The 21,760-nt window shown below is 41.4% G+C and overlaps 1 protein-coding gene across 6 annotated transcripts in view; it reads left to right on the top strand.

Moving 5' to 3' along the window:
* The window catches only part of FSTL4 (follistatin like 4), a 350,321-nt gene extending 335,144 nt beyond the window's left edge, over nt 1-15,177 (top strand). For all 6 annotated transcript variants that reach the window (XM_072935370.1, XM_072935369.1, XM_030283620.4 and 3 more), the window contains 5 exons: nt 2,007-2,125; nt 4,876-5,025; nt 5,621-5,728; nt 8,669-8,778; nt 11,877-15,177. In XM_072935370.1, coding sequence (XP_072791471.1) covers nt 2,007-2,125; nt 4,876-5,025; nt 5,621-5,728; nt 8,669-8,778; nt 11,877-12,579 — 1,190 coding nt within the window. In that variant the 3' untranslated portion in view covers nt 12,580-15,177. The remainder of the gene's footprint in view (nt 1-2,006; nt 2,126-4,875; nt 5,026-5,620; nt 5,729-8,668; nt 8,779-11,876) is intronic.
* The last annotated feature ends 6,583 nt before the right edge of the window (nt 15,178-21,760 follow it).

Below are 21,760 nucleotides of genomic sequence, written 5' to 3'. Positions count from 1 at the left end.
CTAGTTTGTCTAGTAAAATCCTGCTTGGTCTAAATATCAGTATGAAGATCAATCCCTAGGGGAAAAAAAAGTAGTTTAATTTAAACTGACAAACTTTTTTAAAAAGAGAGTAAGTGAATGCTCTCAGGATTTTGTAGTATATTTTAATCAGTCTGAAAAATAATCTTGGACTCATTTTACTGTAAAATAAGTAGTAGAACTTGCTGAGTCTCTGACTCTAAACCTGTTGGGGTAAAATTTTTTATCAAAGTATTTTGTGGGTAATTAAGGCAATTAAATACACCCTCATTTTAATAGGATCATTAGACAAAAATCACACTACTCTTGTGCATGAAAATAATAATAAGCATCTTCACGGTAGTCATAATTGCCTGCCTGTTTTCACTTCTTAGGATTAAAATCCTTTACCCATGAAATGTCAGCACTCATTCCAGGCAGGGTCAAATTCTGCCCTCTGATGTGTTCATCAAATCCCACTAAAGCAGGTGGGAGTTGTGTGGATGCTGGGAGCGCAGGTTTTGGTCCAAAGTGCCTGAATGAAATTTATTACCAATATACCTGGGGAAAAAATAACCCTTAGTCCATGAAATAACTCTCAGTGGAGCTTTTTTCTTACATGCATGATCCTGCCCTGTGCAATCACATTTGAGGATCACAGCTCTTGTACCCACCTGATGCCCTGACTGGGGGATTTCTGTGCTATGGTTCAGAAACTCAACTTGAACCATGTCAGTGCAGCAAACATCACATGCTGACACATTATTCTCTGAAGCTACATATTTGGCATCAAAAGAAGGGGGCTTAGCAACAACACCACCCTTCTAGCCATACTAAATACAATGTGTATTACAAAATTTTACAAAAATGCATTTATCCAAATTATCCGTATTTTTACTGTCAAATTTTCTGTGATTAGATCTCAATCCTGCAGACAGTTAAGAAATGTGAGAAACTCTGTCTCTGTGAGCAGTACTTAGAGCTGCCACCACAGGACCAGCAAAGGGAATTTTTAACACTGAACATTGCTTAGAGCTATGGAATGGGGACTTCATTTCTCCATGGGAAAAATGGAATTAATTAGAATATACAAATTATAGCATCACCATATTATTGGCAGATAAAGTTCACTGTCAACACTGCTAGGGGTGACAGTGGTCATTGCAAACACTTACTGGTGGTGGTGTGAAAAAATAGAATTATTGGATCTTTGAAATTAGAGTGTTTGAAAGGATCCTGAATATTTCTTAAAGATCATGTCACTGCAATTCCATCTAGCATGACAGAAGTGATAAAACACAATCTCCTAATGGCAAAGCAATGACAATCAACCAGTTTTCCAAATCTCCTGGAATGCCCCGGTTGGATAAATGAGTGCTAATGCAATGCTGAACTACTCCACATTTGTGAATTACAGTTTGCAAGATTTCAAAAATGTATTTATTTTGGTGGCTGTAGTTATTTTTTTCAGATAGTTTAAGAAAATAGAGAAATCTGTATATTTTCATTCATGATACAGATGCAAAACACTTCCATTTAACATCACAGTTACCAGCGGTCAATTTGCCTGTAACAGAATGACCTTCACTTTAATTTTAACTAAAGCTTGTCTTTCAGTTCTCAAATTATTGTCAAGCTATTTTTAATGAAATCATAGGAAAAAAACAAATTCATAATCTGAGGAGGCAGCGGTGCAACAGAGAGGCTTCTTGGGATCAAATCCTGTTTTGGTACCTGTCTACAAGACCCAGCCATAATTATTTGGGTACAACCACCGCCACCAAGGCAATGCATTTTTGAATGTGTTTGTACCTCTTCACTCCTTGAAGCCCTTGTTGTGACATGAAATTTGATTTTGTGAATGCTCCAACTGCATCCAAATGACCAACTTTTATGTACGGCAGAATTTATTTGTCGGGAGAGGAGGACAAGTTCTTTAAAAAAGTCCTAACAGCTATGGATACATACCAAAAAAGAATCCAACTCCTTCTTCTTTATCCCCCTTTAAGGCCTGAGTGTTGGGAATATGTTCTATGTCTTTTCTGATGATGGGATCACTGTCCTTCAGCCAAACGAATGTGAAATCCGGAGACATATCAGGCCTGAAGAGAGGATTTTCACAAGTTATGTAAGTTCTGAACCCGGCAGCTACAGCTGACAGCTGAGAAGCTTTCTCTTAATCTCTTCAAAGGTTGTTATTGCTAAAGGACCTGTTTGCCACAGGGATGTTGGAGCTTGGTGGGCTTCATGCAGCATCCCTGAGGTATAGCATCTTCTCTTGAAAATCAGGGGATCCACATAAGTTCTAAGGCTGACATGGAGGATTTACTGACACGCTATAGAGAATTTGGTTAGTTATCACATAAGCAAAGATTTTCATTTGTCCTTTTGATCTCTTTACTTATCCATGCCCCAAATTTGTAACTGGGCTTTAGGGAAGGTATAAAAGTCAATAGCAGAGAGATGTGCACATCCTTCACTGGTGCTTCTTTTACTCATGGCTTCATAGGCAAAGAAGTGAGCTACTTTGGACCACTTTCTGCTCTTTGGAAGTGCTTTGCCATGTTAAACTGCAGCAGGGAGGCAAATAAGAATGTCCAGAAAATGGTTATGCCATGAAGGTCCTCTGCATCTTCTGCACTGAGAGACAGACTGCGCTGTCTGTGTTTGCTGTTGGCACTTTTCTGTCTGCACTGAATTTACCTAACCCTTGCTTTAGGAATCACAAGGAAAATTTTTTCAGGTGTCAGAAATGTCAAGCACTGGCTTGTAGGCAGTGGAGTTCAACATGGCCAGTGGGATAACATGTGCCTGGAGGCTCTGCGAGGTCAGTGTTCTCAGTGACCTGTCTTATGTACTCCTGCACAGGAACATACAGCAGGCATATCCTCATGAAACTGCCAGTTCTTAAAAAAAAAAATCACAGGTGCTGAAATACATCCAGAAATGCTTTTTTATCCACTCCTTTACTTACTTTCTAATTTTTAAAAGGGGAAGTTAAAAACGTGGTTAAAGAATGTGGCACTTCTGAAAAAAGGGGCTCAGCCTTGATTTCAATTTTGGGAGGAGTGAAAGGCTAGAATCACTGTCATGAGCCCTATGGTTGGGTCAAACTCTGCTGCTATGGGTCATGATCTTCTTATGAGTTTGTAGTAAGTATTTTCTAAATTTCAATAAATTTGTGGTTAATACTTGGGTTTTTTTCCACTAGATTTTAATATACCTTGGAAGAACTCCAGACTGATGCTCACTGCAAGGCTAGTCCTTACCACGGACTTAATACTATTAAGCCACACGTAAGCTTTACAAAGACAGAAATCCTGTGTTTCTTTTCTGAAGAACTGTAAATATCAAAGAGGTGGTCCCGGAGAAACAGATCAAAAAGAACAAACAGAGGGGGCACTTAAGGAAATAATGTCAGCACATTGATGTGCATAAGAGGGATTTTTAGCATCACTTGGCTGCTCTTCAGAGACCCCTCTGAGGGATTCCTACAGATCTCCAAGGACCCTTCCCTTGGTCTAGGGAGAAATGACATTTTTTTCCTCCCTTTTCCCTTTTGCTATCTTGAATGTTTGCTACATAGACAGTGACACCAGCCCAACTTTAGGAGTGGATCTACAAAAAAGGGTTGCTTCATTTGCTCATAGAGGGCACAAAAGCAGGTGGAGCATCTGCAGCTGAGCCCTGTAGCAGAAAGACTGGTAACTTTTCCCTGCTCCCCTTGCATTGTGAGAGCTGAGGATGAGGAGGGCAGTGTGAAGGCTGGCAGGTACCTGACAACATGAATGACTGCTGGAAACCCAAGTCTGAGCTTTTGTATCATCATCTACCTTGTAGCATAGATTCCCAGCCTAGCTGGAGGAGCAGAAAGGAAAATGCAGACAAGTTATTGAGTTTTGTATCTTCAGTTCTTACTCATGTCTCTACCAAGACAGTCAGCAGAGTTTTGCTGCTTAGAGGTGACAGCTTTCTGTCCATAATTGTTTCACATGGTGTAGGTCCCTTCCACCTCAGGATATTCTATTCTATTCTATTCTATTCTATTCTATTCTATTCTATTCTATTCTATTCTATTCTATTCTAGTCTAGTCTAGTCTAGTCTAGTCTAGTCTAGTCTAGTCTAGCCTAGTCTAGTCTAGTCTATTCCTCCAGTGCAGACACAATGCTGGCATTGGGTTTTGTTGTACCTCCTCTTTCCCTGAACGTGCTCTGATGCAGCTCCAATCACATTTCCCTTAGGTAGGTTGGGCTGTTATTTAATATTACCCAACATAAGGTCTAAAATCAACAGTTGTGCTCACTGAAATTTATATGTGTTCATTCTCATTTTACCCCATTTCCTCCCCACAGCCTGGCCCCACATAAATGCTCTTTCAAATAAAGCATCTTGAGAGAAGGAAGAGTGATGAGGAGTAGCAAACATGCAGAGTTGTTAGTGAGACCAAAAGTGACTTCAAACTCCTGTGCAGAAAATGAAGACTTTATGAAAAAATATAAAGCAGTGACTCAGTTAATGTAAATCACTGTTTTTTCAAAGCACAGAGTGATAGTTCTGTTGCTAATAAATGCTGACAGCCCTGCAAGTCTTGATGAACACAGCATGCTTCAAAAGATCAATCCATAGGCTCTGTGGTTATTTAAATTCAATATAAGTTTGCAGGAGGTCCAGCTGTTTAATGACATTGCATAGAGCCAGGATGAAGTGTGGTACCTGATAAATTAATTATTTCACGATTTTCCAGGAAAGAAAGGGGAGAAGTATCATCCTAATGGAATCCCCAGGGATTTTTGCCTGCAGTTTACAAAGCTAAGCTTCTTGCTGCTCCAGGCACTGAACTTGTAAAAATTAAACTTTCTCTTTTTTTGACCCCTCAGGAGGAGATCTGTCCTAGAGTGGAAGGTGAAGACACTCAGTCCTGCCTCTGGGCTTCAGCAGTCAATGTCAGAGACAAGTACATTTATGTGACACAGCCAAAGCAGAACAGAGTAATGATAATTGATATCCAGACTCAGAAAGCCATACAGGTACTTACAAATGAACACATTATTCACTGATGACAAAAGACCTGATATAGGACAAAAAAATCAGATCTTTGCCCAGTGGATCTGCTGGGCAAAGATCTGCTGATCAATAAAGAGCTGGCCTACGTTGCTTTCACCAGTGGCATCAGATGGAGTTCAATGTTCTGTAACCTCACTGGCAGGAATAAACTCCTCTGTGGGCTGGAGATCACAGTCTCAGGGCTGCCTCTGCAGCCAAGCTTACAGTGAGTCTGGTAAAATAACACTAGGATGAATTTCTGGCTTAGCTGCCTGACCTGGGTTATAAGCAGTTTGGAAAGAATGCCTAGAAATGGAAAAAGCTGGTGTGGATACAATTCAGACAGAAATTGGCCCTTGATCTACTGGCTATAAGTAACAGCATAATATGGAATGATGTCTACCCAGAAAATGGCACCAAACAGCCAAATTTTTCAACTGCTGCTGATCCCCCACTTGATTTGAAGGCAAAACTGCCCAGGGAACAGTGGTGCTTGAGAATGCCTGCACTGAACTGATGTAATATTTGTCATGTTCATTAGAGTCACTGTATAAATAACTCTCTCTGGGTTTTTTAAAGTCCTTGGATGTGGACCCTTTACCAACAAAATTACATTATGACAAGTCCCATGACCAAGTGTGGGTGCTCAGCTGGGGGGACATGAGGAAATCATCACCCACACTGCAGGTGAGTCTTTACACTTTGGAGCCTTTGCTCTTTCTGGGCTCAGCATCAGTGGTAAAACACTGGTGGCTGGTGGGTTGCAGGTAATTAACAGCATTTAATGGTCTGGATATAAAGCTGCTGTTTCATTTGCATATCCAGTGTGTTTTATTCATCCTTCCTTTGTCCATCCTCCCATATTTTTCTTGCTGTTTAGTTTGTTTTTGAGCAATGACTATGCCACAGGCTGACAGCAGGGCTGCTTTGTGCCAAGGTCTATTTTGTTTTAAGACTGGTGACAGAGCCAAGTGCCAAAAAGTTATATAGCAAGGTCTGACAGCTGTCTGTGAGCAGGACAAGACTGCTGTGCTCTGCAACACTGGTGAGGCACCTCACATCCTGGGTTCAGTTTTGGGCTCCCACTACAAGACAGACATTGAGGTGCTGGGATGTGTCCAGAAAAGTGCAACAAGAGCTGGGGAAGGGTCTGGAGTACAAGTCTGGTGAGGAGCAGCTGAGGGAGCTCAGGGGAGACCTTATCAGTCTCTACAATTCCCTGAAGGGAGATTGAATCCAGATAAAAGTCAGTCTTTTCTCCCATGTAACAAATGATAAGAGGAAATGGCTTAAAGTTATGCCAGGGGAGGTTGAGGTTGATATTAGGAAAAGTTTCTTCACTAATAACTTTCTCAAGCCCTGGAACAGGATGCCAAGAGCAATGGTGGAGTCCCTGTCCCTGGAAGGATTGAAAGGACCTGTAGATGTGGCACCTGGGGACACAGTTCAGTGTGGGCTTGGCAGTGCTGGGGAAATAGCTGGACCTGATGACCTTGGAAGGCTTTTCCATCCTTAACAATTCTGTGATTCTATGAGTGTCTTACAGTAAAATGCAAAAAGGGGCTTTCTAGGGCATGAAGAAAAAAAGCCAAGCCAGGAGAAGTAAAACCCTGGGGACAAATTGTGTTATTGGGTGTTAGTGATTCCAGTGCAGGGGTGCCAGTGATATCCATGGAACTCCTCCATGCTCAGCACCACCAGGGCCACAGTGACACTGGGACACAGCACTGCACATGACTTTGGACAACTAAATAGCTTCCACTTCTAGATCACCTTGGCAGATTTACTCTTCGGTTGACAGTACAGAGAACATGGAGAATAGCCACCTGGTGGGGCACTTTTCTGCTGCTGTATGTTGTATGACAGAGTTGACACCATTTAATGGATCTGCTTTAATCCATCCAGATGTCCCATTCTCTGGTAGTTGTTTTCTGGCACTTGCTGCCCAACCTTTCTGGAAACAGGTGTCTTGTGAATACTCCTTCTGCCAGAAGTTTGCTGCTAAGTCTACAATTAAAGCGTTCCCCAGCAGGCAGAGAAGAAGGGGGGCTCTGCTCTCTGACCTAAAAACCAACAAATTAACAAATTGCCCTGCATTAATTGTGGGGCTACCCAAAGCTTCTGCTGGAGATACTGCCTCATGAAGATGGGATGAGCCATCCCCACCATCCACATTGCTGGCTGTCAATAATAAAGACTGAACCAGCTACTCATCACAGGCAATTTCAGAAAAATATGCCAAAACCAGAATGGAACCATGTAAATGAAGGTTTCCAGGGCAGCAGGACCAGGTTGTCTCACCTGGGGATGTGAGTTTCCTGTGCAGGGTATAAGGAGACAAAATGGGCTCTTTTTACCCTTTCTGACTTAATTTCTTCCATCCAGCTGTGAGAAGTTTCTGTAATTAAAGGAGAGATCCACAAGCATGTCATTATTAGGGAGAACACACCAAATGCACAGTTGGAAACTTGTTAGAAGGTTACAGGCCTCAGATAGTCCTTTCTGTTATTTTATGATACGCAGTTACACACATAGAGATGAGATTAGCATCATCAGCAGCAGATCCTTTCTTTTTTTCTGACCTTCTTTCCCAAAAGGTGGGCAGTGACTAATTGGGCAAAGTTCTTTTTTAAAACCTGCAGTGTTTGGTTGCAGACATGCAATAAAATACCTTTTTTTAATGAAGATGCTGCTGCAGAGGTTGATCTAAATTTCCACTTCTCTGGAAGTCAGGGATTTATCAAACTGCCTGTACAACCAACTAATGGGATGCTGTCGTTTGGTGATTACTGGCTTGTTGGAAGCAAATATCTGGCCTCCTGAAAGCACTGTGCTAGGGTGGGCATCCTTCTTGGGCAATCTAATTGGAAGAAATCTAAATGGCATGACCAGAACAGCTGTCTGAAATAAACCTTTTAGGGATTTAGCATGTCTTTCATGAGTTATGTACCTATAAATTCAAAGCAACAACTGCTGCAAATTAGAGCAGCAGAAGGTCCTAATGAATGGACTAAAGTCATCTTAAACCCAGCAAACAATTTGAGGGTTTAACATTTTAATTTTTGGAAACTTTTCCTCTCTGGAGCAGTGGAGGTGCTGAGTTCCCCTGTCCATGGGGATCTGTGCTGTGCTGGAGGACAGGACCGGGGGACAGCCAAAGGGCACTTCTCCACTCCTCCCTGGACTTTATATCAATGGATGAACAGTTTTTCTCCTTCAAAGTGATAATTAACTGCTGTGAGTTAGTGTTTGATCTTTCAGGGTGGTAAGTTATCACTGTGCATTAAAGTGAGATTAATAAATATGACCATGAAGTAAATGTTTACTTTAGACATAAATTATTATGGTCCTACTGCTGTCATACTGCTTCAGCTCCTGCTTGACTGCTCTTTCTCAAGATGTAAACTTATAAAAATGAAGTTGTGTACTTACCTCACAAATGTCACTATTTGCTAGCACACCTTTTCAAGACAACTACACTAAACAGTGTTTTGAAATCATTAATCAGTTGAGTCTACTACAGTCTGGAGAAAGCCACTCGGTACCATGCTTGTCTCTAATCTGTATTTACCTTTCTGCCTTACTCAGTGTTTATCCTGTGCTCAACCTTGTGTGTATTTATTGTAGGTAATTCCAGAGGCAAGCACTGGGGAGGATCCACATGTTATCCACACACCCTTTGAAGGAGTGGAGGATTTTTTTATACCACCTACAAATCTTATTATTAATCATGTTAGGTGAGAAATTATTTTAATTAATAATAATGGTGACCATGCTGCTCCTTCTCATAACCTTAAAGTCCTTTACAGATATGAATGAATAAATGAATGAGTGAATGAATGAATGAGTGAATGAATAAATGAATTTGTGATGAATCTTAACTACATTTATCCCCATTTTCACACATGAAGTGGAGAAATGATTGAGGAAATTGCCAGTGGTTATTCAGCTAATCAATAAAACAGCAAGAAACAATCCTGGACTTCCCCTTAGATCATGCACAGGTATTCAAACCTCACCTTAGTGAGCCATCCCTCCTTGCAGCTCATGGCACACTGCCCTGGCTTATTTGTGCCAGGAATTTGATGGCCCCAAAATCACCTTCCTTGCCACAAAACTGTTACAGATCTGAGCAGAAATCTGTGTCAAGGATATATTGCTTGAAGTGGTAAATGTGCATGCTGCCTGAAGTAGAAGATGTGGTTCTTTCTTTGTGGTGCTTCCAACTTGTTTAAGTATTGGATCTCTATGTGATCTTTATGGCTGGAGCAGAAAAATTGTATGCACTGCAGATGAAAAAACTAAACCCCCATGAACAATCAGGTTTGAATGTTAATGTGATGTAGTGGTTAATGAGGTTGTGTAACTAACATACTAATAAACCTGGAGTAATACTGGCTGCTTCCCAGCAGGCACAGGAAGCCTCCCATTAACATTATCAAAATTGATGGTAACTGCACAGCAATTTATACTATTATTTCCATGTTACAACAACTGTTTAACCATCTTCTGTCCTCTATATACTTTAACTAAGTTAAACACTCAAAAACCGTAATGTAACTCTTTACAGTCATCTTAGGTTTCCTGCAGGAAACACTGAGAGAAGGGGTTACACTTAAATGATTATGGGTTGAGTTTGTTCTAAAATAAATAATTTTTCCTGCTGAAGCACAAAATAATGATGCATGCCTCATGGCTGTCATTTGTAATTTCTCTCTACTTCATATTTCCAGTTTTCTTTCACAATTTCATTATGGCTAATAGTAGTGCTAGGAGGTAGATGACTCTGCTGAATGTTAAAGCCTGATCAGAGAAGGTAAGAATTGGATTCAAAGACAGGAAGGTGGAACAGTTACACATTTTTGTTTGTTTAATTGTCCTTTTGCTTCACTGTGATTAGTTGGCCAAAATAATAAATATAGATAGATTACTATCCATAGTTTTCCATATGCAAAGCTGCAGGTGCTGTCCCTGATTTCCTGTTGCATTTCTTCAGGGCCAAATCTTTGTCTGTTCTCTCTCACCCTTAGCACAGAAAAAAATAATTGCTTGCAGGCTAATGAGACTCATTGAGATGATGTTCTAAATTCTCCACTCAGAAACAATAAATGGCAGTACCAGCATTTCCCAGGAAGGTGAACATTTAAGCAATTTCTTCCACTAGCCAAATAATATTTGTATGCAAATACTCCTGCATATGTATTTCAGCTGCCTCTTATTTTAGATGGATATCTAGAAATGTATCCATTTTTATTAGTTCCTAGGGTAGACTGTTGTCTATTAAAAACTCTTAAATGCAAGGTTTGCTTTGAGATCTCAGATCACAGATTTCATGCAAGGGCAGAGCCTCTTCTGCAACTGTGGGCACATAAAATATATCCTGACCCACTTTTTTAAACGGAAGTTTATGATAAAAATAATTTCTTAAGTTCTTCGGGCATTTGGCCAAGTATTAAGGAAGTCTTGGGGAAAAAAAAGCTGTAAGGGAAAGCACTTTTTAAAAGTACTTAAAATTCATTCATCCAGAGAAATACAAGTGTCATATCCAATTTACACACACACAGTGTACTACGACTCTCCACTGCTGATACTTTGTGAAGTCTCTAATGGATGTGAGTATAATGGGAAAATGAAAGTCTTAGTCTAGTGATTTTCATGGGGTCTCACACTACACTGGCTCATTCTTTAGAAGTGAAATCATTGCTGAGTGTCTCATTGACAGATGGATTAAGAATAAAGAAATAAATTTAGTGTTTCAAGCAAAATATGTATTTTCTGCACAGAAGCACGTTGTTCTCCACATTTCACAAGGCAATTTTTCATCTTCTGAGGAAAAGATACAACACTAAGCACTCACTTCATTTCCCTCTGTCTGCATTGAATGGATGAAAAGATAGTCAATGTAAAATTAGTTTTTGTAAGTCAGTGTCAGTGAATCCAGTGGAACACAAGCAGGCTGTTTCTAAAGCCTCCTGCTCAAATTAAGCAGAAACCTTTCTTGGCTATTCTTGACCTTTTCTCGTCTTCAGCAAAGGTCAGATGTGCTGCAGTATATATCTTTTACAGAACATTTATCCTCTGCTCACTGGTTTTGGCCCTGTCTTGAGACACAAAATAAAGACCCCTTATCTTCAGGGCACCCTGGTTATGTTCCTCAATAAATGTTTTACACCTTTCCTGGATTGGCAGGATGGTTTTTAAGAGTCTGCTCTGCACCACAGCCTTGCCATCTCCTGCAGTGGTTCCTAGGCACCACAGGTACCAAACACATACCACAGCTTCCCTCTGGTGCTGTCAGTTAAGAGATGAGATTAGATATGGTCTTCATTCAGGATTTATACATTACATTGTACACAGCTATATTTATTATATATGGTTACTCTCTGACCCCAACCTGGCAGCAATATGCTTTATTTTGAATGCTTTTCTATTTTGAGATTGAATGCATGCATATATATTGAATTTTCATGACTGTAATCTCAGACAGATTAAATACAGATCTGGTCAGTGTTAACCTACTGAACACCCAAACCTTGATATCATGTGTAAAGAAATTGGTCTTCCCAATAAAATATTTCAGCTCTCAAATGTTCAAACAGCTAAGCAGATATTCAAATTTCCATTATCAGGTTGCTAATTTGAACTGAAATATATCACTCCTTCTAGGATGTTTTAGAAGCACTAAAACAAGACATTTCTTACAAAAAGAGACAGCATTATTGCACATACTTCCTAAACCAATTAATAAAAATTCCCAATTCTGCTGATTCTGTCTTTGTTCAAGCATGTCACCGTGTCTCCAGAGGTGACCTCGGTGTCCTGTTTTCTGTTTCAGGTTTGGCTTCATTTTTAACCAGTCAAAACACGCGGTTCACAAGATTGACCTGGAGACTGTGACCCACATCAAGACCATCCACCTCAAAGCGCACAGCTGCGTGCCTCAGGCCATGGCGTACACTCACCTGGGCGGTTACTACTTCGTGCAGTGCAGGAGGAGCCGCTCGGCGGCCGCCTCGCCGCAGCTCATCATCGACAGCGTCACCGATGCCGTCATCGGCCCCAACGGCCGCGTGTCGGGCACGCCGCACGTGTCGCCCGACGGGCGGTACCTGGTCAGCGCGGACCAAGGCAGCGGCAGGATCAGAGTCCAGGCTCTCACTGTCCGAGGGGAAATCAAGTTGATCTATGACTTAAAAACAAACATACACGTATCTGATCTGACATTTCAACCCTCTTTCACTGAAGGCAATCAGTACTATATATATGCTACTTCACATTTGCAAACAGATGTGCTTTTTGTAGAGCTGTCGACGGGGAGGATGAATGTACTGAAGAATTTAAAGGACCCTATCACATCCAAAGACTGGCCCTGGAGCAGCTACAACAGAATTATGAAAGACAGTGGATTATTTGGACAATATCTCATTACACCAGCTAAAGATTCCTTGTTTGTTATAAATGGGAGGCAAAATACATTACGCTGTGAGGTTTCAGGTATAAGGAGGGGTAACACAGTGGTCTGGGTTGGGGAGGTATGAAAGGGCAGTAGCAGTGGAGCCTTCAGCAGGCAAGGACCAGTTGGACCTTTACACTGCAGGAAATGAGCAGTAGCATTGTATATTTTTACACTGGGAAAACAAAAAGACAAAAAAACGCTGTATAGGCTTCATGGTACAACACTGGTCTACTTGCAAGTTTTATAATATAAGGTATGCTCTGCTAATAGGAAGTGGTTTTGAAGGGATATTTTTTATTTGTGGGTATGATTTGTGGTTATGAGAAAAATGCTGGGAAGCGAATAATATCTCCACTGAGATATCATACAAGCCACGAAACCTAGTAATTCTGTAGAACAAAACAGATTTTGACTTCCCATACTGAGGAGCTTTTATGTTATGTCCAAGCATCAGTTTTCTTCCCTGTATCCCTTGCCTATTGGCTGCACTGACTACCCCACCCCAGCACAGGGAGACGGCAGCAGCGAGGACTATTCACCTTTGAATATTCACCTTTGGATGATGAGGGAAAGTAAACATCAGAGCAGTTTTCAACCCAGAGAAACCTAGGAGAGTGATTTAATGAAAACTGATCAGTTTTCTCTGCAGGATGGCTTTGAGAGGATTTGCTGATGTGATTTCAGGAGGCATCACAGAAATAGTAACTGTCAGCTCGCTTGCTTCTGCACTTCATTTTGCTCTTGGTCCTACTGAAGGCAATGGGATGAGTTCCCTCTCTTCCAGTGCATATTTGTGTGATTGTATTGGAGAAATTTGCCATGAAATATCCAGGCTATTACCCATCCAGGCCTGGGTAAAAGCTGGAAAATACTGAAAGGGGGGATAGAGTTTATGTAAACAATTTTGTTGAGAAGGTGGCATTAGTCTTACAACGGCTCATGAGTGTAGTCAGTTTGGGAACAATATGCAAAATCTGCTCTTTGGGGGCAGAGAATTAGTTATGGTTATTCCCTAGGAGACAGCAACAGTTCTAGAAATCATTGGTTTCCCTCATTAAATATTTAGGAGCACTGGAATCACTTGGTTCTTCATAAAATAACAGTTAAAATAACAGTGGTTATTTTTAATAGAAAACTCAGTCATTTTCTAGTCATAGCCTTAATTTGCCTGCTTCTTTTCAGAACAACCAGGAAACTATTTTTCTTTGTGGTTTTTTCCTTTCTGTTTATAGTACACTTGGTTATAGTCAATTATCTTTTAGTTATGAACAAAGACATTCATGTAAAAGCAACTGAATTATCCAAGAATGCAACAGCTGGCATTGAGAAATTTCAGTCGAGTTCCCATAAAAACATACAACCATTTATTTGCACACTTGGAAGATATAAAAAGCTTTTCTATTTGCATTTTTCTAACTTTCTATATCCATCACTATGAAGTAATGAGGGCAAAAGCAGCTGTGGCAGCAGAGCCAGGCAAGAAGTGGTGCCATCCAAGCTGTTGTAACCATCGCTTGGAAAATGGGGTCTTGTGGGTGAAACCTCTCTGTAGGTAAAATATCAGTTGTGTTGGAGCCACCCATTGGCCTCTGGACAGAGCCAGCTTGGATTGCCAAGGACCTTGTTGCCAAGAGTCTGTAGAAAGCTGCCCTTGAACACGTGCAGTGATAGGCAGTGGTGTAATTATTTCCCTCCAAAGATGCTTTAAGTCACCCATTCCACAACATACACAGAGGGATTTTAAGCAAGAAGTATACAGAATAACACTGGCAATTAAATGTTTGACTTTATCAAAAGAGCAGCATTTTAGCATGGCTGTAGACCTGAGGTATTTTACACCATTTCAGTTCTATAGAGAATATAAAAATCTGTTCCGACAGACAAAGAAGGGGAGCTGAATCTTATCAATTCATTAACCATGGAGTCCTTGAAATTGTCCTTCAACATCCATGTACTGAATCCTACATCTCTTTCACTTATAAGCCATAGAAGTTAGAAGAGACTCTTCCATCATTGCAACACAGACATGTGAAACAGATGGGCATAACCTTCCTTCAGCAATGCATGGTGTCCGTGATTTTGTATTCATCCCATTAGGAAACATCCCATGTCAAAGAAAGGAGAAGACCAGCTTTGTAAGTACCTTTAAATATGCACAGCTCCTTTCTTGAACAAAGCTGTATCCATACATTACAGCCATCCTAAATGTGTTTTACCAAGGCCAAACACTGCTCTCGTGTTACCTTTTATGACTTCTTGAGTATTTTATTATGCCTATGGTAAGTTTTCCCTGTAGAGATGTTCATTGTGTCATAGATCAAGCAAATATTACTTTTTTAAGAATATTTAAAAAAAAAACTGTATATATATGTTCAGGTAAATATTCTTGAGGCTGGTTTATATATAGGCTGTGAAAGATGTGTAACAGACCTCACTTTTTCCTGTTTGTTGCAAAGTATTGGAATAACATTCACTTAAAAAATCCCACTTGAACCTTCCAAAGATGTTCCCTTTGTTCCCTCTCCAGCCCAAGTTCCAGTGATGTGTTTTTCTAAAGTATCCTAATGGTTATATATCATACTTAGAAAGTGAAGTATAATTTAGATTGTCCACACTACTTGTGAACAGTTCCAATGACAGTCAAATCTGACATTAAAGTGCTGCACATTTGTTACTCTGATATTTTTCTTTTACAACACATAAATTTTATATATACTCAAAAATATGTTTAAACTCATATTTGCCTTTCAACTCTGTCAAAAGAGACTACATTTCTTTGCAGGCAATTTCTTTCACTGTCCTTTTGGTTCTCCACCAATTCACATTTAATTCCTAGTTACTAAATTATTAATTAATCATTGTGATTAATCAAAATTGATCTAAATTGAATTAATGATCTTTTCATTATCGTATACACTCATGTGTCAGTAGGATGTTCTGACACTAGAATCATGGGAAAAATAATCCTTGGTTGCCCACTAAGACTCCAATGTCAAGATCAGATTCATTTGCCATTCATCATTGAGGTTAAACAGCAGTAGGATAGAAATGCTGTTTTGTCTTAGTATTTCCCTCAATATTTTCACTTTCTGAATGGACCTGCCTGTTCAGAAGCCATCCACTTTTAAACTGGAAGCAAAAGTCTCAAGTCTCTCATTTGGAATCTGTGATGGTTAACATATTCTTATCATTAAATACTTTATTTTTCTATACCACTAAAAAAATCAACAAAAGTACCAGAATATTTTGGTGGGCTTGTCTGCAGAATGGGTGGGAGATGGGAACTGGCAGGGTGGGTTGGTCCCCCCTGCGAAAGAGACTTCATGAGGGGCTACTGAAAAACACTCTGCCTTGAAGGCCTTGGGTCATTTTGCTGCATTGACCTCCTGGAGCACAGCTTTGCCCAAGAGGCACACCAGTCCTGATGACCTGCTGACAGGTACTTATTTACTTGATTTATACCATGATTAGGTCTTAATTGCTGGAGTGCCTGGTAGTGTGCTGGGTGCCGTGTAAAACAGATAAAACAGGTCAAGATCTCAATTCTGTAAGGAGATAATAGCTAATTCCCTGTTTGACACTACAGCAGGTCAACAAGATGAACAGGAACACAGGAACAGAGGCTGGGGGGACAGGTGTGCATTAACCTGTTTATTTATAAAAGATGTGGGCATGCCATAATGCCTTTGTATTTTTTTCCCTAAGACCACCTTTTTCCCTCCCTGTACAAGGCTTTGTGAGCATCTCTCAGATTACAGGTATAGCTGTCAACCTTCACTGACCCCCCAGGACCCGGGGATTTCCCTTTCTGCCACGTACCCTTATGACTCACTGCCTCACTCTCCAGTAATTGCTTTCTTAGAAAACCTGGGGGTAAATCCTGCTCTTCTTAAGGAAGTGCATTACACAAGGCAAGCAGCAGCACTGGCCTTCTGTATGGGATTCCCATCTGAAACCAACACCCATCCCCTGACTCACTGCTTTGTGCATTTTCTAATGGGCCAACAACAAAAAAAAAAAAAAAAACTAAAAAAAAAAAACCAACAAAACAAAAAAAAAAGCCTGAAGTCTGTATAGTATAGTTAAGTTATAGGAAACAGAGATCAATCTTCCAATTGGCTCTTCCAGTGCTGCTATTTTCTCACTAGAGCTCATTTCCCCCAGCCTGGCAAGCTCCCCTTCAACCTACAGAGGTGCATCCCCTCTGCCAGTCATGGGCTTCCACAGGTACCAGCAGCTGCTGTTTCTAGAGTTAATCATCAGAGGGTTGGAGGAGTCTTTAAGCTCATCTCATTCCAAGCCCCACCATGGGCAGGGACACCTTCCACTAGACCAGAGGTTGCTCCAAGCCACATCCAACCTGGCCTTGAACATTGCCAGGGATGGAGCATCCACAATCCACGTTTCACACCTCCTTTCCCCTTTGTGCACCTGCAGCACAAGGGACTTCAGACATGATGTGGGCACAGCTCCTGCACATCACTGTAGTGTCCCACTCACATGGCTGCTGCCAACTTCCCCCAACCACTTCTACAGAAAGGGATTTTTATATATATTCTTGTTAACTTTTTGAAGTAGACTGAAATAAAACACAGGGACATCTCTCCATCCGGAGACCAGGGAGACTCATGTTTTTCTTTTATACACAACATGGTGTGATGGTGTGTGGTGTTGAAGACCAGACAAATTCCCAGGCAAGCACTGCAAGCCCAGGAATGGACTGCTCCTCTCTGCTAGTGGAGGAAAAACACGCCTGAAATGTCACTCTTTTTTAACCTACCTCTAACAAGAGGGTTGGAGGTCTGTTTGGTTGGTTTATTAACATTTGTTTCTAAAATAATAAAATAGCAAAGCTATAAAGATTTATTTTTTTTTAATAAGCCTGAAAACAGAGAAGAAAGGCAGGCAGGAATCTTACATCTGCTCGTGTGTGCTAAAAATCAGGATGCACCAAAATTGCAAAGGTGCTGACCTGGAGTCATGGCAGGAGTGATGAGGGTTGAGCTGAGCTTGGGTTGGGGCCATCTGATGAAGGGGCTGCAAATACCTGACTTTTTTTTTTTTTTTTTTTTTTTTTTTTATCCCAAGCAATGTGAGCTGGCTGTGCAGCTCAGCTTAATGCATTGGCCAAAATTCCCTCAGTTCTGGCTGCCCAGTACAGTGCAGTGAGATTTACCACCTGTACAAGCAGAGCAGGATGGTTTGGGCAGGACCAGTGCAACTTGTTAAGTTCTTGGCCCAATCTGCTCTCTGCACCAGCTGAATTAATGCCCATTACTCAGTTCTGTGGCAGCAAAAGGTCACCACCATGCAGCCCAGAGGGAAGATGTAGTGGTGCCTTCACACTGCTGTTAATGACCCTTGGCACAGCATGCTCAGGTGACTTACAGTCCTCACAGACGTGACTGGCTACTAAAGAAGCTTCCTACCTTTGGGGATTTTTTCTTTGTGATTTTATCTGTCCCTTATTTGAGAAAATCATGAAAAAAAAGGTGAAAATTCATCTGAGTGGCACAAAAGGCTCTTGCATGTCTCATCTTTGAGTTTAGGAAATATGGGGATTGTGGGTCATATTTTCCAAATAGTTGTGGCTGAAAACAAAATGCATGAAAAAGAAAAAAAAAATATTTTTTTCCAGTTCACAATACTAACTTTAGAAGAAAAAAAAAATAAAAATAAAAAGTCCTGGTGTGGTGCTCCTACCAAGCAAATTGCCACACCCCAGAGGCTTGTTTAATTAAGCACTTCAGCACTTCACTAGACCTTGGCAGTCTGTGGTGTCTTTGACAGTTTTCCAAAGCCATCAGATGAAGGCAGTGAGCACAGCGAGAGCAGAGAGCCAGCTGTGCCTCATGAACAAGACAAGCACTAAATCAAACGAGCAGCATCCCATTTTCCAAAGGTCAGAGCACTGGCATTTCCAGAAGCATAGCTCCAGTTGCCAGGTCAGCACAGGTTTCTGCCACTGCTGCACACAGGTGATGCCAGGCATGGCCTGATGGCCACATCACTCCTGTGCCATCAGATACCCAGCCCAGGAGCTGTGTGCTCTTCAGTTACTCTTCAATTAAAAGAGTGTAACCACAGCTGCCACCACAACCACCTGTAGTCACAGCAGGGTGTGGAGTTACCTGGAGAGGAATTCACTGCAGGGAATATTGCAGAGAGAGAGTTTTTAATGTTTTATTTAAGGCTACAGTAAACTCAATGTTAATGGGCTTTCAGAAATTGGAGTTTCTTTGGAGGAAAGTTCATCATTTCTTCAGAGGATTTGCTCTGAGTGCTGGCAAAGCCTGAGCTGAGCTGAGTCAGGCAGGAGAACCAAGCTGGCATCTCCCTTTTTCTTTTCTTTAAGGAATTGGCTAGGAATTTGGGGTGATAGGGGGTTTTGAACAACTGTATTATTTCCTGCTTTTAATCCTCATCCTATTTGGCACAGCTGCTCCTGCAGGCCAGTACCTCCTGTACCTGTCAAAGCTGTTCTGAGCATTAACCATGAATTTTCCTCAGCTGTACACCAGACCTGTTTGCAGACAGTTCCATATGAGCTGCTGGGTTACGTTCCTCTGTATTTGGAGTGTTGCACTGGGTTTCACTCTTAGTCTCACACTGAATCCAATATAATTACTTTTAAATACAGTGTCAAAAATGTTAACATCTGTAGAGTTGATGGACCACAAAAAGAGGCTAACGACTGGCTAATTATCATTATAGTATGATTTGGGTGGGAAGGGACCTTAAAGCTCATCTTGTTCCAACCCCCTGCCATGGGCAGGGACACTTTCCACTAGACCAGGTTGCTCCAAACCCTGTCCAGCCTGGCCATGATGGGGCACCCAAAACTGCTCTGGCCAACCCTCTCCCCACCTCTTTCTTTCTGGTGACTGATGTGCAATGGTCCATCTCCTGCCAGACAACTCAGCTTTAGCTTAATCTCTTTCTCCAGACCATCAGCACATCAAGCCCCGGTGCAGATAGCATTGCGTGCTGTGTCCAGCACAGCTGAATTCCTCCAGGAAGATGCCCCACGCTGACTCAGACAGCAAATGCCAGCCAGTCCTGCTCCCTCGGCACTTTTCCAGTTCCCAAGCTTGCTCAGCACAAAGTCAGCTCTGTGTAAAACACAACTTCAGCTTTGAAGCTGGCTGGTTCTGGTGTCCCATCATTGGCACATAAGATGCCAGCTTTGTCCCACAGCCAAAATTTCTAAGTATTTTCTCTCTGTAAAATTATTTCAGTCAACTAGATACATTGGCTTCTTAATGATTTGTTAAGTATATTTTATTCTCTCAAGGCAAGGCATTTTCTCAAGCCTAAAAGCTCTTTATGTGATTTTTTTAAAATTTATTTTTCTTACCTTCATTTTTCCATAATTTCTATTTTTAATGGATGAATGGGATACATTTACATGACATTGCCCTTCTTCCCTCACATGTGGACCACACTGGCAAAAAAACCCCATTTCTAACACCAATAGGGCAGATAGAACATCAAACCAAACATTTCCCCCACCCTGCCACCACTAAACTGTGTCTCAAAGTGCCATACCTACATGTCTGTTAAATCCCTCCAGGGATGATGTCTCCATCACTACCCTGGGCAGCCTATTCCAGGGCTTGACAACCCTTTCCATGGAGAAATTTTCCCTAGCATCCAATTTAAACTTCCTGTGGTACCACCAACTATCACCACACCTGGTCCCTCCACAGCTCATTCTGGTGTCAGAACTTCTTCTAAAAGCAATAGAATTGAACAAGGTGAGCTCCCAGGGTTCTCAAGCACATTGTACTACTGCTTTATGGGTTTATATGGACATGTCTGTGTCATTTATAATTATAATTTTGGCTTGGGAAAAATTAGTCTGTCTTTACATTGAGCTATTTTAATGCTGAGACACAGATTGCTAATTATCAATATATCTAATATGATCTTTGTAATAGTCCTAAGGCAAAAATATCCAGCTTTTGAGAAGCACTATTTGCTGAAACAAATTCCATTTAATTAAGATGTGAAATCTGGTCTGAAATACAACGTAGTTTGTCAACACTACTAACTGCAGCGGATACTGATAGAGGTTAAGTTTTGCATTTAGGCTAAGTGGTAATGGCCAGGAGCTTTTGGAAAATTTTCTTAAACTTGCCTGTATAACAAGGTTAAGGTGGTTTGTTTTCTTGGACAGTATTTTACTTTAGAAGCTTAAATCAATGTTGATGAAAGCACTCAGTTTGACAGCTTTGGAGGCTAAAATCTTCTCTGTACCCCATAAACTACTTTCACCAATGCAGGCAGCCCTGTGCGCCCTGCTTAAGGTCTGAGAGACCTGAAACCCCACAGAGGTGAATGTGGGAGCACAGGGGCTGTGTCAGCAGCACCATCACTACTCATGAGTGCTTCTCATAACAGGTTGGAGGTTAAAAAACCATCCCTGCTTGAACCACATCAGCAGAAGTCATGGGCTTCATCCCAGGGATGTGGAGGTTGCAGTTCACAGCTCGTCAAGTGAGGCTCGTTAATGCGCGGAGGGGTTGTGTGCAAAGCCAGCAACTCAAGGTCTGCAGCATCCCATATGGCAGTAAAATTATTCAAGGAGAAATTATGCAGATAGTCAACAAGTTCAAGCTGCAATGAATTATGCTGAAAACATCAGCAGAAGTAGCAGTCAATTTGTGTTAACGGTCAACGAGAGCGGTTCACTTCTTTTCTCCTGCTTGAGGCCCTGGGGGCTCAGGGATGCGCTAACAAACACCCCACAGCTATAGCTCTTACATCAGTCTGTGACAGCACTGGTAAATTAGCAAGAAAAAAATGTCTGAGAGTAACAGCCATCATGCAAAGAACACAGCACTTCATCCACTGGCAGCTCATCCACTAGTTTTCCAAACATAGCACCAGGCAAGTGTGGGAGGAAAAAGGGCAGCAGGGAAGGCGCTGGCTTTACAGCAGTTACAGCTACAGGCTGACTCCCAACAAGCTACAGGGGGGAATTGCTTCCAACAAACAGGCGCTGGGTTAGATTAGTTATTAGAAAGAAATAACCACCTGTGAGGGTGGTAAGGAACTGGCATACGCTGCCCAGAGAAGGTGGAAATGCACCATCCCTGGAGGGACTGAAAAAGCATGTAGATGTGGCACCTGGAGACATGGTTTAGTGGTGGTCTTGGCTGTGCTGGGGTAATAGTTGGACTGGATGATCTCAGAGGTCTCTTTCAACCTAAATGATTCTGTGATTCTGTGACTCTGAATAAATCACAGGTTTTAGAAAC

Source organism: Taeniopygia guttata, chromosome 13 (assembly GCF_048771995.1).
Source record: "Taeniopygia guttata chromosome 13, bTaeGut7.mat, whole genome shotgun sequence".
Taxonomy (NCBI): domain Eukaryota; kingdom Metazoa; phylum Chordata; class Aves; order Passeriformes; family Estrildidae; genus Taeniopygia; species Taeniopygia guttata.
The sequence above is the reverse complement of the archived record's forward strand: the minus strand, read 5'-3'. Positions and strand labels throughout refer to the sequence as shown.